The 17,858-nt window shown below is 40.0% G+C and overlaps 1 protein-coding gene across 1 annotated transcript in view; it reads left to right on the top strand.

Moving 5' to 3' along the window:
• Positions 1–16,966: 16,966 nt before the first annotated feature.
• The window catches only part of GMPS (guanine monophosphate synthase), a 78,337-nt gene continuing 77,445 nt past the window's right edge, over positions 16,967–17,858 (top strand). Inside the window, exon 1 of the mRNA XM_042999005.1 lies at positions 16,967–17,051. Within this exon, the coding sequence (XP_042854939.1) occupies positions 17,007–17,051 (45 nt within the window). The 5' untranslated portion in view covers positions 16,967–17,006. The remainder of the gene's footprint in view (positions 17,052–17,858) is intronic.

Below are 17,858 nucleotides of genomic sequence, written 5' to 3'. Positions count from 1 at the left end.
TGCATGGCACATAACTTGGATGATGGATTAATGTATTAGGAAGTTTAATACTAAGATATGTAAATAGAAGTTATTTCTAGTTCAAGACTCATGTTAGAAATTATTCATACTGTCTCCATCCACTTAAATATTGAAAAACAGCTTCTTCTGTATTCTTTACCCTAGGATCTCAGGGTAGTCATAATTAAATTCTATTCCATTTTTATTTATTTTTAAAGACTTTTTTTTCTTTTCTTTCTTTTTCTTTTTCTTTTCTTTTCTTTTTTTTTTAGAGTGGGGCAGAGGGTGAGAGAGAGAGAGAATCCTAGGTTCCACACTCAATGCGGAGCCCAGCTTGGGGCTTAATCCCATGACCCTGGTGATCATGACCCGAGCCAAAATCAAGAGTGTGAGGCTCAGCAGACTGAGCCACCTAGATGCCCTGGATGTTTTCTTGTTTGTTTTTAAGTAAACTTCACATCTGACATGGGGCTTGAACTCAAGACCCTGTAATCAAGAGTCTCATGCTCTACTGACTGAGCCAGCTAGGTGCCGCATGCCAGAGCTTTATTTTTTACTTTTTATTTTTTTTAACGTTTATTTATTTTTGAGACAGAGACAGGGCATGAACAGGGGAGGGTCAGAGAGAGGGAGACACAGAATCTGAAACAGGCTCCAGGCTCTGAGCTGTTAGCACAGAGCCTGATGCAGGGCTTGAACTCACAGACTGTGAGATCACGACCTGAGCCAAAGTCGGCCGCTTAACCGACTAAGCTACCCAGGCACCCCCCTCCCCCATGCCAGAGCTTTAAATGTTACCATATGGCTATCCAAAGCTGACATTCAGTTGATAATACCACATCAAAAAGAGACCAAATCCTTTTCAGTCAAGTGCTCTTCTATAGGAGCTGAGTTTTAACCAAAAACAGGTTGAGGTGAGGTATGGGTCAGGAAATTCTGATTTGGAATATGGTCTGATCTTGGCTTAACTAAGGTATAAGAGACAATGTAATGTGATGCCAGATATTACACATAGTAAGTCAGGTGGTCATACGTAATACGTTCTCTGCATTTAAACCCTCAAGGCTTTTTAGAGGATCCATAAATAACAAACTGATTTCCTTTAACCTGATGTGGCAGTTTTATTTTAAAAATTTATTTTATTTTAATGCTTGTTTATTTTTGAGAGAGCGACAGAGCAAGAGCAGGACAGAGAGAGAGGGAGACACAGAATCCGAAGCAGGCTCTGGAGCTGTCAGCACAGAGCCTGATGTGGGGCTCGAACTCATGAACGGTAAGATCATGACCTGAGCCAAAGTTGGATGCTTAACTGACTGAGCCACCCAGACATCCCATAATGTGGCAGTTTTAAAACATAGCTTCCAAAGTCTTTATCATTTCTCTCTTTAAAAAAAATTTTTTTTTAATTTTTTTTTTTAACGTTTATTTATTTTTGAGACAGAGAGAGACAGAGCACGAACGGGGGAGGGGCAGAGAGAGAGGGAGACACAGAATCGGAAGCAGGCTCCAGGCTCTGAGCCATCAGCCCAGAGTCTGACGCGGGGCTCGAACTCATGGACTCACAGACCATGAGATCGTGACCTGAGCTGAAGTCGGCCGCTTAACCGACTGAGCCACCCAGGCGCCCCTAAAAAATTTTTTTAATGTGGGGCACCTGGGTGGCTCAGTCGGTTAAGTGTCCGACTTCGGCTCAGGTCATGATCTCACAGTTTGTGAGTTCAAGCCCCGTGTCAGGCTCTGTGCTAACAGCTCAGAGCCTGGAGCCTGCTTCAGATTCTGTGTGTCCCTCTCTCTCTGACCCTCCCCTATTCACGCTCTGTCTCTTAATAATAAATAAATGTTAAAAAATTTAAAAAAAAATTTTTTTAATGTTTATTTATTTTTGAGAGAGAGCGTGAGCAGGGAAGTGACAGAGAGAGGGAGACATAGAATCAAAGCAGGCTCCACGCTATCAGTGCAAAGCCTAGTGTGGGGCTCAAACTCATAAGCCATGAGATCATGACCTGGGCCTAAGTTAGGTGCGCAACTGACTGAGCCACCCAGGCGCCCTCGTTTCTCCCTTTGAGAGGTGGAGTCTGTGTCCTTTCCCTGGGATCTAGGCTCTCTGACCAATAGCATACAGCTGAGGTGATGCTGGACTAATTTCCAGGTCCAGGTCTTAAGAATCTGGCAATTCCCACTTCCTGTCTCTTGAGACAGTCTCTTCTGGAACTGAGTACCATGCATTAAGGGAAGAACTATCTGGACAGGACCTAAAGCCCATGGCTCTCAGTTGCTGGCTGAACTCCCAGTCAGCAGCACCAACTTGGTTGCCATGTGTGTGACTTATCTAGGAAGTGAATCCTCCAGCCCCAAGTTAAGCTATGCTTGCTGATGCCAGTGGAGCAGAGACAAGTCTTTACTGCTAAGCCATGCCCAAATCGCTATTTCTTTCTCAGAAGACCTTGTGGTAGTCTTGTGGGACAGGCTGAGACACTCTTCTGCAAACCTGGACATGTTTCCCCACCAGGGTGTCAGTGTACCTCAGCAAATGTGGACCAGCTCTCACTATGAAAACAAGACTGATACTGCATGGGAACTTTAGCCTGTACTGTGATGCATAGCTATTCTTTTTGCATACTCATTGCTCAATGCTCACTCACTTCTGGTAATGTCATTCTTTTTCCTGGTCTACTCTCATCAGGGTGTTCTGGTAAAGCTGGTGAAACTGCCCAACACAAACCTCCTGATGGTAGCCACGGTCCCTTCTTGCTTTCAACTGCTCCACTCCCGACTTTGCCCTTCTCCACTGCACGTGCTTGAATGACCAGAGAGTGAACACAGGGTTCATTCTAGTCCTATCAGAGTCCACTGTATAGATTTGTTACAATTTCCAGCCAGTCTCAAATTGATGATACTGTCTATTTAGATTCTTTCTAGTTTGATGATTTGTTTTCACTATCCCCTTCCAAATTATTTATATATATGTATAATATAATAATATATCTAACATATAGCATTTACACACAGTACGATAATAATATATACACATATATGTATGTATTTTAGAAGTAAAATTTCTGGGTGAAAATGTATTTTTAAAATGTGATAAAGAGCACCTGGGTGGTTCAGTCAGTTAAGCATCTGACTTTGGCTCAGGTCATGATCTCACAGTTTTTGAGTTCAAACCCCAGGTGAAGCTCTGTGCTGACAGCTCAGAGCCTGGAGCCTTCTTCAAATTCTGTGTCTCCCTCACTCTCTGCCCCTCCCCTGCTTGCACTCTCTCTCTCTCAAAAATAAACATTAAAAAAAATTAAAAAATTAAATGTGATAATATTGTCAATAGTCCTACAAAAATTTTTTGCCAGTTTACACTGTTTAACTTTGGTTAGTTCCATCTGCTTATCCTCATTAATCCTTTATTAATTAAATTTTTTAATGTTTATTTATTTTTTGAGAGAGAGAGAGAGAGAGAGCAAGCTGGGAGGGCAAAGAGAAAGGGAGAAAGAAATGCCAAGCAGGCTCCATGCTTTCAGTGCAGAGCCCAATGCTGGGGCTCGAACTGACTAACTGTGAGATCCTGACCTGAGCTGAAACCAAGAGTCAGAGACTTAATTGATTGAGCCACCCAGGCACTCCCTCATTAACCCTTTATATATCAAATTTTCAGCCTTCACCAATATGACAGGTACAAAAATGTGGTGTTATTTTAATTTGTATTTTTTTAATGATAAAAGCATACGTTCACATTTATTATATATGTATACATTTTTAAAAATTTTCATTTATTTTTTCTGTGGTCTGAGGCTGAATCTCTCAAAAATAAGGTATAAATTACATCAAAAAATGTTTTCATATTATTTTATTGTTAGTTAATATCAACACAGTTTTTGTTCCTTTTCTGGTATTGTTGCAAGATTTTTTACCTCAGGACCCAGGATTCATTGACTTGCCACTTGGAAGAATGAAGAGGTGGACACAAAATGAATAGTAGGCAAAAGTTTATTAGAGTAGAAGATTTGAAAGAATAGTAGGAAAGCTCTCTTTACAGAGAGGGGACACTGGAAAGTGAATGCTGACCGACAATAGACAAGGGTCCTTGTTTTATAAGGTTCTGGTCGTCCCCCCTCTTCCCTTCCCCTTTGTTCCTTCTGAGGTCCTCCCTCATTGGCTGGACAACTTTAGGCGCTGGTTTGTCCATTCCTGAGTGGCTCGTTTCCTTTGTATGAGGGGTGGTCTATGGCCATACTTAGGTCTGTTGTCAAATTCCTGAGGGAAACCTGAGGGGGAGTAGGTGGTGTATGTTACTTGCTTAAGAGGAACCTTAAGCCGAGGGGGTTTGCTGTGGTCAGACACTTGCAGCATTGTGCCAAAATATGTGTTTTTCCCACACAGGGACATCAGGTCCTAATCTTTTCCCTCTCTGCCTATGTATTCCTATTTTTCCCTACCGTGGTATCCTATTTTTCCATTTGGAAGTTTGTGGAATTTCCTTTTTCTTAGAGTTCAGAATTTTCACCATGATGTATGAAGGTATGTGCATGTATGTTTTTCTATTAATCTTTTTTTTTAATTTTTTTTATTTTTTATTTTTTTTAACGTTTATTTATTTTTGAGACAGAGAGAGACAGAGTGTGAATGGGGGAGGGGCAGAGACAGAGGGAGACACAGAATCGGAAGCAGGCTCCAGGCTCTGAGCCGTCAGCCCAGAGCCCGACGCGGGGCTCGAACTCGCGGACCTCAAGATCGTGACCTGAGCTGAAGTCGGACGCTTAACCGACTGAGCCACCCAGGCGCCCCTATTAATCTTAATAAATACTTTTTAGGCCTTTGAATAAAGTTCCAAATCTTTCTTGAATTAAGGGAAATTGTCTTTCAAAATATGTTCAGTTTTTCCATTCTTTTTTTCCTCTTTATTAATTCCTGAAAATCCTAGTAAACTTTTCATTTGTTGACTGGATTTACCTCTTAAGTTTTCTCTCAAAATTTTTTTTTTCTTTTTGCTCTATGCTATTGGGAATTTCTAAACCAAGTCCTTCAAAGAAAAATTGGAAGTGTACAGTTAAAATTTGTGCACTTTGGCAGGGCTTAAGGTAAGGAAGGGATGAATAGGTTGTAGAACATAGAGGATCTTTAGGGGAGTGAAGCTGCTCTGTATACTATAATGGTGGTTACATAAAGTAAATATTTGTCCACACCCATGGAAGTACACCCCAAGAGTCAGCCCTGATGTAAACTATGAACTTTGGGTGATGCTGGAAGCCAAGCTATCCAACCAGCCTGATGGCAGGGCCCGGGCGGTGGACGGATGGGGACTGCAGGGCGGCTCAACAGTGAAGTTTCTTGTACTCCTGCTTTTATGTAATTTGGCCTTAGCGTTGGTCGGGGCAGCCCCCCTACCAATGAAAGTACCTGGGGATTTGTTGGTTGGGGAATTGCCCACGACGGGCCCCCTGGGAAAAGAACCACTGGGGAAAGAAATAAGATTCCGCAGGGAAATTATGGCCCTACATCCAGCCCTTGCCACCCCCTATAGACTCCTCTACCTAAAGGAAGGATAGCCCCATATATTTCCCAGCCAAGGAAGGGGGACAATGGATTCGAAACCCCACTCCGGCAACAAAAGAATGTATCTATGGATACAAGTTACTCCAACCCCTAGGCCCACTTGGCCCCCAGGAGGCATTCCAGATGATAACTGGACCTGGTGGGTTAAGGTACAGAATGGTTCATTAGTTCCTAGGTATACATTGTCTCTCTGGGAGCACATAAGGCGTGGGTTCCCAGTGCCCTCTTGGCTCCCTCCTGGCACCCCAGACCAAAGCGAATACTTTTGTCCCTCATACCGCAAATGGCACAAAGGAACAATTTAGAAGTCATGTCCTTGTAAGACATTCCACTTGAGGTGTTGAGAGCTAGATGACCTTGAAAGGGTAGGAGGGAATGTTACAAGAAAATAACTATGTTGTTCCCTAATGGGTGACTACACAAAGGAACATTTTTAGAATTAGGTAATGCCAAGAAACATAGATAACTGCACACTACAAGGAATTTGCTAACAAATATAATGCCACGCTTGCTACAATAAAGCGGCCAGTCTAACACACTGCTGTTGTCTGTGTCCATTTTTTTTTTTTCACCGACGCTGTTCTTCCTTCGGGAACCCCTGGACCTGCTGGGGCTGGACCTCGGCAGGGTGAAAATGAAATTCAATGCAGGTTCATCAGTTATAACAAATGAACCAGTTTGGTGGGGGATGTTGTTAATGGGGTGGGGGAGGAGTGTGGAGGCTATGCATGAGTGGGGACAGGTGTATACGGGAAATCTCTGTACTTTTTCCTTAATTTTGCAACGAACCTAAAACTGCTTTTAAAAGTAAGTCTATTTTGGGGGTGCCTGGGTGGCTCAGTCAGTTAAGCGTCCAACTTCCACTCAGGTCATGATCTCCCAGTTTGTGAGTTCAAGCCCCGTGTCAGGCTCTCTGCTGACAGCTCAGAGCCTGGAACCTGCTTCAGATTCCGTGTCTCCCTCTTTCTGCCCCTCCCCTGGCTCACACACACACACACACACTCTCTCTCTCTCAAAAATAAACATTAAACATTTTTTAAAAATAAGTCTATTTTAAAATATGTAAATTTTATCTCATTAAAAATGATTGTAGAAAATTATTTGCACGGGGATTGGGATGGTTGGAAATTTGATGAATTAAGAGCAGCAGATTACTCTTAAAGCTGACTCTTTAAGATGACTCTTTACTCTTTAAGATGACTCTTAAAGCTGATGGGTTTATTGGGGGATCATTTTACCGTTCTATTTATTCTGTACATATTCAAAATTCTCTGTAATGAAGAAAAACAGGCAAAAAATGCATTGGTTAACAGCTGTTATTCGTTGTGCTCTTCAGTTTGTTTCAAAAAACAAAAACAAAAGCAGAGAGAGAGTTTTACTGGAAAGATATCGATGGCCCCCCGGAATCAGTGGAAGGCTCGGAGAAATGGCTTAGCAAACACACAGAAACCAATGCAAGTCAAGGCCAGACACAAGGAGTTATAGCTATGGATTACAGGAAATTTTCCAAACAACGGCTCCAATGACAGGCCTGTGATCTTCGAGCTTCAAGTCTCTCCTGGGCTCTGATAGAAAAATGAACACCACCATCTAGTGGTTCCTTCCCATACTTATGTGTGGTTGCAGATCTCTTGACTTGTTTCCCAGCTCACTGCCATCTGAATTATGTCTTCTATACATCCCTCAGAATTTTTTCATTGCTTGGGTTTTTTTTTTTTTTGGTTTTGTTTGTTTGTTTGTTTGTTTTGCAGGGAGGTGGGGAGGGAAGGTAGAATCGGGTTTACCATGGTCTAATTTATATACGGTAAAATTTTACTTTACAGTTCTGTAAGTTTTGATAAATATAAACTATTTTGACAAATAGTTATATAACCACCGCCACAATCAAAATATGGAATAGTTTCACCAGTCCAAAAAGTCCTTTGTGCTCTTTTGAGGGAAATCTCTCCACCCATCCCTCAGCCCCCACTGATCTGTTTTCTCTCACTATAGTTTTGCTTTTCTAAAATGTCATATAAATGGAATCATTCAATATGTAGCCTTTTGAGTCTGGCCTCTTCAAGTTAGCAAAACACATTCATCTATGTTGTCACCTGTATTGACAGTTCTCCCCTCTCCTCACCCCCTTTTTTTGTTTTAGCTGAGTAGTATTTCACTGTATGGATATGACAGCATGTGTTTATTATCCATTCACCAGTTCAGGGACATTTGGACTATTTCCACTTTGGGCAATTATGAATAAAGTCACTATAAACACTGTGCACAGGTTTTTGTGTAAACATAAGTTTTCATTTCTCTTGGGCAATTACCGAGAATAGGATTGCTGAGTTGTATAATATGTGTATATTTAACTTTATAGGAAACTACCAGTATGTTTTCTAAAGTGGTTGTGCCATTTTGCACTCCAATCAGCAATTTTTTTTCCTGCTTATGACATCCTACCTGGTTTTCCAATATTGCCATGTTTTACTTCTAAATTTTTTTCTTGTGTTATTTTATGGGATTTTCAGAAGACTGGGAAAATGATACCAAAATATTTTAAGTAGCATATTATGTTTATTAACTATTTGTAGTGACTAATTTTTAAAATTGATCTCCCCCTTTCGTGATTGGGGTCTTGATGTTTGTCTTAATTTCAATAATGTTTTAGAGATTACTATGCCTGTTATTTTGCTATAAAAATTTCCCCATATCTTGCCATATTTTAATGTACATGATTTTTAAAATGACAGAGTACATAATGCTTTCGTAAATGATTCCACAATCATATACAGTAAGCGTGTTGGTTTGGGAGCATAATTCATTCTGGAAACATGCTTGTAATTCGGAGCACTTGTATATAAAAGCAGATTTCAAGAACCATTGGCTCAGTTGTGATCATGTGATGTTCAGTATCACATACTACTTGTATTACAAGACACCGTTCCTTTATCAAGTTAAAATTTATTAGAAATGGGGGCATCTTGGGGTTCAGTCCATTAAGCGGCTGACTTTGGCTCAGGTCACGATCTCAGGGTTTGTGAGTTTGAGCCCCGCATGGGACTCTCTGCTGTCAGCGAGGAGGCTGCTTGGGATTCTCTCTTTCTCTCTCTGTCCCTCCCCATGCCCTCTCTGTCAAAAGTGAATAAATGAATAAATTTTTTTAATTTACAAGAAATGTTTGCTTGCCTTGCAGCATACTTCCAGAGCAAGTTACTCGCAATCCAAGGTTTTACTGTTTTGGGTACTCACAATGTGCTAGTCATGGAACTATATTCTGAAAGTAACTAATAGTTTGTATCGTCTTTTATCATTTTAAAGTGCTTTCATATAAATTATTTAATTCTATGTAAGTTAAGCTGATTTTAAGTGGCTAAGAGGTGGAGAAAGCTGGAGAAAGAGGTAAAAATGTGTGAGGGGGAGGTTGGGAAGTGGAGAAAAGAAGGACATTCATGAGTACTATGTTGGGTAACCATGTTTGTCCCACCCTGAAATTCCCTTGGGAGTCTTTAAGATACACCTTCGAATTTTTTTATAGTCTTTTGAAATGCTAATTAACTGCTTACCTACTTTTTCAACTAGTGGAATTTTACATTGGGCCACACAACCAATAGGGAAAGACATCTTAGATAAAATAGAAGTAGGTATGGAAAGGCAAACTTTGTCAAGTTTCTCTTTTCAGGAAAAGTATCTATTCTTGTAACAGGCCCAAAGTAAAGTTGGGTCATGCTGCTTTCTTCTACTCAGCTCAGATTTGTGGCATCTTGGTTGAACCGAGGCTCTGAATGAAGAGCTGATTACTAGGAAGATGTTGAAATAAAAACATAAAAACATTAAACTATTGGGGCGCCTGGGTGGCTCAGTCAGCTGAGCTTCCTATTTGGGCTCAGGTCATGATCTCATGGTTTGTGGGTTCGAGCCCCAAGTCGGGCTCTGTGCTAACAGCTCAGAACCTGGAATCTGCTTCAGACTGTGTGTCTCCCTCTCTGCCCCTTCCGCACTTGCACTCTGTCTCTCTCTTTCTTAAAAATAAACATTAAAAAAATTTAAAAAATCATCAAATTATTGGTTACAAGTAGAACGCCCTGTATTTGTATAAGTATTATGATGCCTATTGCCAGAATACTAAATTCGTGCACATTATGTGAAGATAAGTGATTTTTTAAAAAAATTTTTAATGCTTATTTATTTTTGAGAGAGAAAGAGAGAGAGCTGGGAAGGGGCAGAGAGAGAGGGAGACACAAAATCTGAAACAGGCTCCAGGCTCCGAGCTGTCAGCACAGAGCCCGACGCGGGGCTCGAACTCACAGACTGCAAAATCATGACCTGAGCCGAAGTCAGATGCTTAACCAACTGAGCAACCAGGCGCCCCAAGATAAGTGGTTTTAATATAGGAAAACAGCTTATCAAGTCTTAAGGTAAAAATTCCACGGAAAGTGTTAGCATTACTTGCATAAAAACATAGCATACTGCCTTTCAAAACCTGGAGGACTTCATTTTCTTCATCCTCACTGCAAGCTATTTTATGGTTACTTCTTTCATTCTTATATATATATATTTAATTTTTTTATTATTTATTTACTTCTGAGAGAGAGAGAAAGAGACAGAGAGAGACGGAGCACAAGTGGGGCAGGGGCAGAGAGTGAGGGAGACACAGAGTCCGAAGCAGGCTCCAGGGTCTGAGCGGTCGGCATAGAGCCCAAAGCAGGGCTCGAACCCACAGGCTGTGGGATCATGACCTGAGTCGAAGTTGGATGCTTAACCGACTGAGCCACCCGGACGCCCCTATTTTTTGTTTTTAATACACAAATGCTCCAATAGCAATATTATTCACAACAGCCAACAGGTAGAAGCCACCCAATGTCCACTGGCAGATGAATGGATATATAAAATGTGGTATATACATACACACAATAGAATATTATTTGGCCTTAAAAAGGAAGGAAATCCTGTCCCATGTTACAATATGGATAAAACTTGAGGACATTATGGTAAGTGAAATAAGCCAGTCATAAAAAGACAAATACTGTATGATTTTACTTATAGAAGTTGTACCCCTCTATCTCCTAGCTGTGGAGACGGGACAGGATTTGGCTGAATCAGTTCCTCCCAGCAGGATGTCAGTTTAGCTGCAAGAGAAGGAGACTAAAATCTAAGAGCACAGTGGGACAGAGGGCACAGCAGGGATAATCAATAAAAATATAATTATGATAATAATATCCAATGGTCTGCTTTAATGATATTTAAACATATGAATGTATCATACATGGGTGGTTATTTTTATTATATAGTCATTCCTTCAAGAAAGGATTAACTGCAAGATTTTTTTTTAAGGAATTTTTATGGTGTATATTATCTTTTAAAATTTTACAGTATTCTCAAACTTATAGCAAAGTTGCAATAACAGTACAAAGAGCTCCCATTTGCCCTTCCCTTACAGAGGGCATTCAAGTTTTGCCAATTATCCCATTATATCCTTTATAGCAAGAGGACTCAATCCAGGAGCATGTATTTACTCAGCTCTCTTCTCCAATCTAGAACAGTTCTTCAGCCCTCCCTTGACCTTCATGTTCTAAGATTATTGGGTAACTGTATTTTTTCCCAGCATTGCCCCACATTTCCAGTTCCCCATGTTCTTCTAGAGCTCTGTCTCTTAATCCAGACAAACTCTGTGCCTCAGTCCATGAATAGAAGTAGACCTGTGTCACTTATGAGGCTGGGGTAGAAAAAGCCATATAACCTTCTATTTGGCTCTCTTTCACACACAGACACATACACACATTCCCTGGCAAGTCCTGAGGTCATGTATAGGAAATCCAGTTACTCTGAGGCTGTGGTGATGAAGAGACCATAGAGAGGTAGAGATTTCAGATGGGCTGCAGCCATTCCAGCCCTCAGCTGTTTGAATCTTCGAGATCAGGTGTCATAGACGTGAGTGTGCAAAAGTCTTCATGTGATTCTAGCTCCCAGCCTTTGAGCCACACTAGCTAAGGCCTAGTGGAGCCAGGCTCTGGGCTGTATCAGCTGATACCTTAGGATGGAGAAGAGTTGTCCCTGCTGAACCTTGTTCAAATTGTAGCAAAGTAGTGTTGTTTTAAACCACCAGGTTTTCCGGTGTTTGTTGCAAGCCATTAGATAACTGGAACACTTGTAGACCCGTTATTTTGTGGAATGTACCTATATTTAGGTTTGCCTGATGTTTACTCACAGTTGGGTTATGATGTCCATTTGTTCCACTACCGTTGATGTTAACTTTGATCACTTGAGAAAGGATGTGCCTTCAGTTTTCTCCATAATAAAGTTACTCTTTTTTCCTGTATAATTATTATTTTGTAGAGATCTACTTTGAGACAATGTAAATAAAACCTGTTTGTGACCCATCTTTCATCCATAAGTTTTACCATCCACTGATGTTTCTTGACTGAATTTATTATTTCTATGAGGGTTGCAAAATAACTTTATAATTCAATTATTCTTTTGAGTTTTATTAGTTGACATTCTATTTATTACAAGGTTTTCTATTTAATCATTCGTTTATTTATATCATCAGAGACTGATGGGCTCATAATTTAAGCAATGGGTATAATTTGTTTACTGTCACTGTTTTGATACATTGTCTCAGATTTGGCTAGCAAAAGTCCTTTCAAACTGACTTCCCCCAAACTGACATGTCCCCATTATTCTCTGAATACTTCCTCACTTCCTGACACAAAAAAGATGTTCCTGGTCATCCTGTCCCTGCTTTGATCCTAAATTAACCTTTTGTCCAAGAAGACCTGGTTCTTGTGGGAGAATAGTATTTAGAAACCGCTATCTAGTGGCTAGATTTGCTTGTTGCTACTGGTGGATACTGCTTCCAGGTTTTTTCTGTGCACAGAGACAAGTAAATACAGTAGAGGGTGGTGAGTACTAATGAAAGGGATATGAGAGCACAAAAAAGGAAGAGACATCTAACCCAAGCCTTCATAGTTTTGGGAGGGGGACAGAAATATTCTAGACAGAAGATATTTATGCGCAAAAGGCCTGAGTCAAGAGAGAACATGTCTTGTTTAAGGAACTAAAGCAGTTTAATATGGCTAGAGTAGAGTGAGGTGGCATTGGTAAGAGAGCAGGATACAGTAAACAGGGGCTGGCCAAGTCTCCAAGGACAAAATAATGTTAGAAGTTTTAAGTTTATCCTGAGAGCAATGGTGAACTATTAAGAAGATTCTGAGCAAGGGATATATGATTAAAAATCACTCTAGAACAGTTGGAGCATCTGAGTGGCTCAGTCCGTTGAATGTCTAACTCTTGATTTTGGCTGAGGTCATGATCTCATGATTTGTGAGTTTGAGCCCCACATCGGGCTCTGCAATGATGGTGTGGAGCCTGCTTGTGATTCTCTCTCTTTCTCTCTCTCTGCCCCTCCCCTTCTCTCACTCTATCTCAAAATTTTAAAAAATTAAAACAAATTAAAATAAAAACTCATTTTAGAACAGTTGTCTTCAATAAAAAAAAAACCCTCACATTCCACCCTAAAAGGATTTTGAAAAACAATGTACTTCCTTCCACATTTTAAGTTGGCATCTAATATTTTTCATGAGTTTAAAAGTTAATCGTTTAATTTTTATTTATTTATTTGTTAAATATTTATTTTTGAGAAAGTGTGCACGCGAGCAGAGGAGGGGCAGAGAGAGAGGGGGATAGAGAATGTGGAGCAGGCTGACAGCCGTGAGCCCCATGCATGGCTCAAACGCACAAACTATGAGATCATGACCTGAACTGAAGTCAGACTCTCAACTGACTGAGCCACACATGTGCCCTTAAAAGTTAATTTTTTTTAATGGGAGGTTTAAAATATCTTACATTTTGAAAGATGAAATGACCTTGGATTGTACCTGAAATAAGTATTTTATGATACGATACTCGCCAAATCTGAAAAGTCATGTAAAATTTCTATCTGTGGATTTTATCAAATGTTATTACCTAAAAAAATGGCTCCAGAAACCACAAAATTACATTTGTAAGTATTAGGATCACTCGTTTATGTTGCCTAAGTTGTCGTCCCCCCCCCCCCCCCCCCCCCCCCCCCCCCCCCCCCCGGGCCTGGACAAAATTATGTATGAGACAGGTGAAGGTCTTGTAGGTTTCAGATGCTTCAATTACTCATTAAAAGAGGTTTTCAGACTTCCCTTCCAGCAAAGATAGAGGAACAGGAACTGGATTTACTCTCCAGCTGGAACAACAACAGCAACAACAACAATTCAGACAAAATATATGAAGCAATGGTTTCAAAATACTGGATATCAAGCATCAAAGGACAGTGACTCGTGAGAGACAAGAAACAAAAGAGATGAGCCCTTCAGTTTCCCCAGCTACTGCCTTGATAATCTCTAAATTATAGATATAACTGTATTAATTAATAATCATGTAAAGTGTGAATGATCTAAATACTCCAAAGAAAAGAAATGAGCAGATCAGACAATAAAAGCCAGACCCAATTATTTGCTGCCCACAAGAAACACTTTAAACATAAATACAAAAACAGGTTAAAGAGTTGCAAAAGATACCATGTCAACAATGAGTCAAGAAAGCAGGCATGCTGTTTAATTGTATTTTTTTTTTTAATTTGTTTTTTAGGTAAGCTCTAGGCCCAATATGGGGCTTGAACTCACAACCCTGAGATCAAGAGTCTCATTCTGACTGAGCCAGCCAGGCCCCCCAGGCATGCTATTTTAATATTTAATATTGTCAGTGAAGTGTATGACACTTGGTTTTAGCTCAGGTCATAATCTCGCAGTTCGTGAGTTCAAGCCCCGCATTGGGCTCTACGCTGACAGTCTGGAGCCTGTTTGGTATTCTCTCTCTCTCCTCTCTCTCTGCCCCTTCCCTGCTTGTGCTCTCTCTCTATCTAAAAATAAATAAATAAACTTAAAAAAATAATTTGATAGTCTTGAGCAAGACTATCAAACAGCTTGACCTATTTGCCATTTATAGGACACTCTACATGACAACAGCAGAATACACATTCTTTTCAAGTACACAGAGAACATTCACCAAGATAGACTATATTCTAAGCCATAAAACAAACCTCAATAAATTTAAAAGGATTCAAATCATACAAAATATATTACAAAATATATTCTCTGACCACAATGGAATTAACTTAGAAACCAATAACAGATCTCTGAAAAATCCTCTAATGTTTGGAAATGGAATAACAGGCTTTTAGATAAGCCATGGGTCAAAGAAGAAATCAAAAGAGAAATTAGACACTATTTAGAACCAAATGAAAATTAAAATATCATATATAAGATTTTGTGGGATATCAGTAGAGCAGTTCTTCGGGAGAGACATAGAGCTAAATATATTAGAAAGGAAGAAGAAAAAAGAAAGAAAAAGGAAAGATCTCAAATTGATGATCTCAGATTCCAACTTAGTAAAATAGGAAAAGAGCAAACTAAACACAAAGTAAGAAGAAGAAAGGAAATAATAAAGATTAAAGTGGAAATCAATGAAATAGAAAGCAGAAAGACAATAAACCTAAGAGCTGTTCTTCGAGAGGATTAATAAAATTGGTAAACTGCTATCTAACCAGACTGAGGAAAAGCAGAAAACAAAATTACCAGTATCAGGAATGAGAAATTTGACATCACTACAGAGTCTAGATATTAAAAGGATAATAAGAGAATATTGCAAATAACACTTTGCCTATGAATTTGACAACTTAGACAAAACTGACAAATTCCTTGAAAAACACAAAATGCCAAAGACCAATCAAGAAAAAATAACCTGAACAGCCCTATGTCTTTTTAAAATTTTACTTGGTAGTTAAAAACCTTACTACCAAGAAAACTTCAGGCTCAGATGACCTTATTGGTGAATTCTACCAAACATGTAAGAAAGAAATAAAATGAATTCCACACCAACTCCTTTAGAAATAATAATTCTATGTAAAATTTCAGGGAGTGCCTGCGTGGCTCAGTCGGTTAAGTGTCTAACTCTTGGTTTCAGCTCAGGTCATGATCTCATGGTTCAGGATTCAAATGGCATCTGGTTTCACACTGACAGTGTGGAGGCTGCTTGGGATTCTCTCTGCCATTCCCTGCTTGCATTGTCTCTGTCTCTCTCAAAATAAACAAATAAACTCGGGGTGCCTGGGTGGCTCAGTGGGTTAAGAGTCTGACTTCAGCTGAGGTCATGATCTGAGTTCAAGCCCTGTGTTGGGCTCTGTGCTGACAGCTCAGAGCCTGGAGCCTGCTTCAGATTCTGTGTCTCCCTCTCTCTCTGCCCCTTCCCCACTCACACTCCATTTCTCTCTGTCTCTCAAAAATGAATGCTAAAAAAAAAATTAAAAAATAAATAAAATTCTACACAAACTTTCAACCTTATTCTCTGAGGCCAGCATTACCCTGATACCAAATCCAAAGACATTAAAAGAAAGCTACAAGCTAATATTCTTCTTTAAAATAGATACAAAAATTTGAAATCAAGATTTAACAAATCCAATACATAAAAAGGAAAATATATCATGATTCCTTCAAACTTGTCCCAAGAATATAGGGCTGGTTTGACATTTACAAATCAGCTCATCAATGTAATTTACCACATAAACTGAAAAAAAGGCATACAATAATCTCAACAGACACAGAAAAAGCATTTGACAACATCCATTCCTGATCAAAACTCTCAGCAAGACAGGAACAGAGGGGAACCTCCTCAACTTGGTGAAGGCTATCTATGAAAAACCTACAACTTATGGGTGAAAGACTGAATGTTTTCCCTCTAATATCATAGTTCCAGTGAGACTGGGCACAGACATTTGGGAAGTTTTGTTTTGGAATTGTTGATTTTGGGGCCCAAAATGCCATTGAACATCTAACTAGGGATTTACAGGGTAATATGGATCTGGAGCTCGGAAGAGAGAGCTGTTATAGGGCCTATTAAAAGATATTTTAAAACGAATTTATATTTTTAAAAACCCCAGAGAAACAAGGTGAAAAGTTAAGATGAGAAGAGGGTTAGGAATGGAAATATTGAAGAAAAGCAACACTGAAGCCTTCTCCTGTAGGAAGATACAGGAAGAGGGGCAGGAAAAGGTGACCAAAAGAGCATGAGCTATCCTTAAAAAAAAAAAAAAAAGTGACCAAGAACAATTTTACAGGTGAAAAGACACCTCTAATGGTGTGTCTGTAAGAGAAATCCAGTTTCAAGAAAAAGGGAGGGGTCAAGTCAAAAGTTGCAGAGGATCTTAAGATTTAAGGATTGTGGTACATGCTGATATGCTTAGCCATAAACACAGGTGACCATCAGAACATATTTAAAATAGGCATTATCTAGTATAGATGGGCTTTCGCCAATCCTTAATACTGGCACATCATATTACATTCCATTCCATTCTGGGTCAATATTGATGCAACTGAGTCTTTCCTATTGGTTACTACACCGTCCTCTTACTACACCGTAGGTTCATACAGACCTACCAAGACAGCCCAGTATCCATGGCTTTAGAAAGTTCAAGTATCCATTTTTCAACTCAAAAAAGGGTAAGTGAAATACTTTCGTTGACTCCAAGGCCTGATAAGATTTGGGGCCTTTTGTTCCTGAAACTAATAAACCGTCTATCCTTTCCCAGATCAGGTACCCCTTACCTCCTATAATGAGAGGCAGAGACGAACATTATCTCACCGAGCCTCATTTTTTTTTTTATTAGTAAAAAGTGTATAAGAACATAAATCCGACCTCAGTACTTTCGCGGAATTGGTTAGAATAAAATGGAGGTTTCGTAAATCAGGGTTGTCTTATTCAGGCTCCTTGACACCTGGACTAGAGCCTGACACATAGCATGAGCTCAGCAAATGGCTGTATTGTAATAATTGAATATTTGTTAGAAGGCTTTGTTAATCTGGAAGCTGTTCCAAGTGTTACTTATTCTCCAACCCCGATTTAGGCTCCCAGGTGACCAAATTTAAACAACTCATCTTGATGGGTGCTAAGGAGTAGCTGGAAGGACTGTAGCCCCCTCCCCAGAATAAATAAAAACATTGGAAGCTGTGCAAACAGAACTTCGCGGCCAGTTCCCTGGCCCACCATCCCACCGGATTGCCGCTCCCAAACCTCTTCCTTTTGAAAATCTGCACCCGTTGTAGAACTTTTGGGACCCTATGTGAGCAAGTCTCGCTTTGATGTCTCTGGAGATGTTACCACAAAACTCTTCATAGTAGCCTTGGCCTCTTCAACGTCCCTCAACTTGAGATGCGGCCGCGAAAACGGCTAAGAGCTCCCCCAGGGACCCAGCCCTCGGGAGGCTTCTTAGTCCGCGCCCCCAGCCTCTCACAGTGGTTAAAGGATGC

The sequence above is a fragment of the Panthera tigris genome, chromosome C2, assembly GCF_018350195.1.
Source record: "Panthera tigris isolate Pti1 chromosome C2, P.tigris_Pti1_mat1.1, whole genome shotgun sequence".
NCBI lineage: Eukaryota > Metazoa > Chordata > Mammalia > Carnivora > Felidae > Panthera > Panthera tigris.
This window is presented reverse-complemented; position numbering and strand designations above follow the sequence as displayed.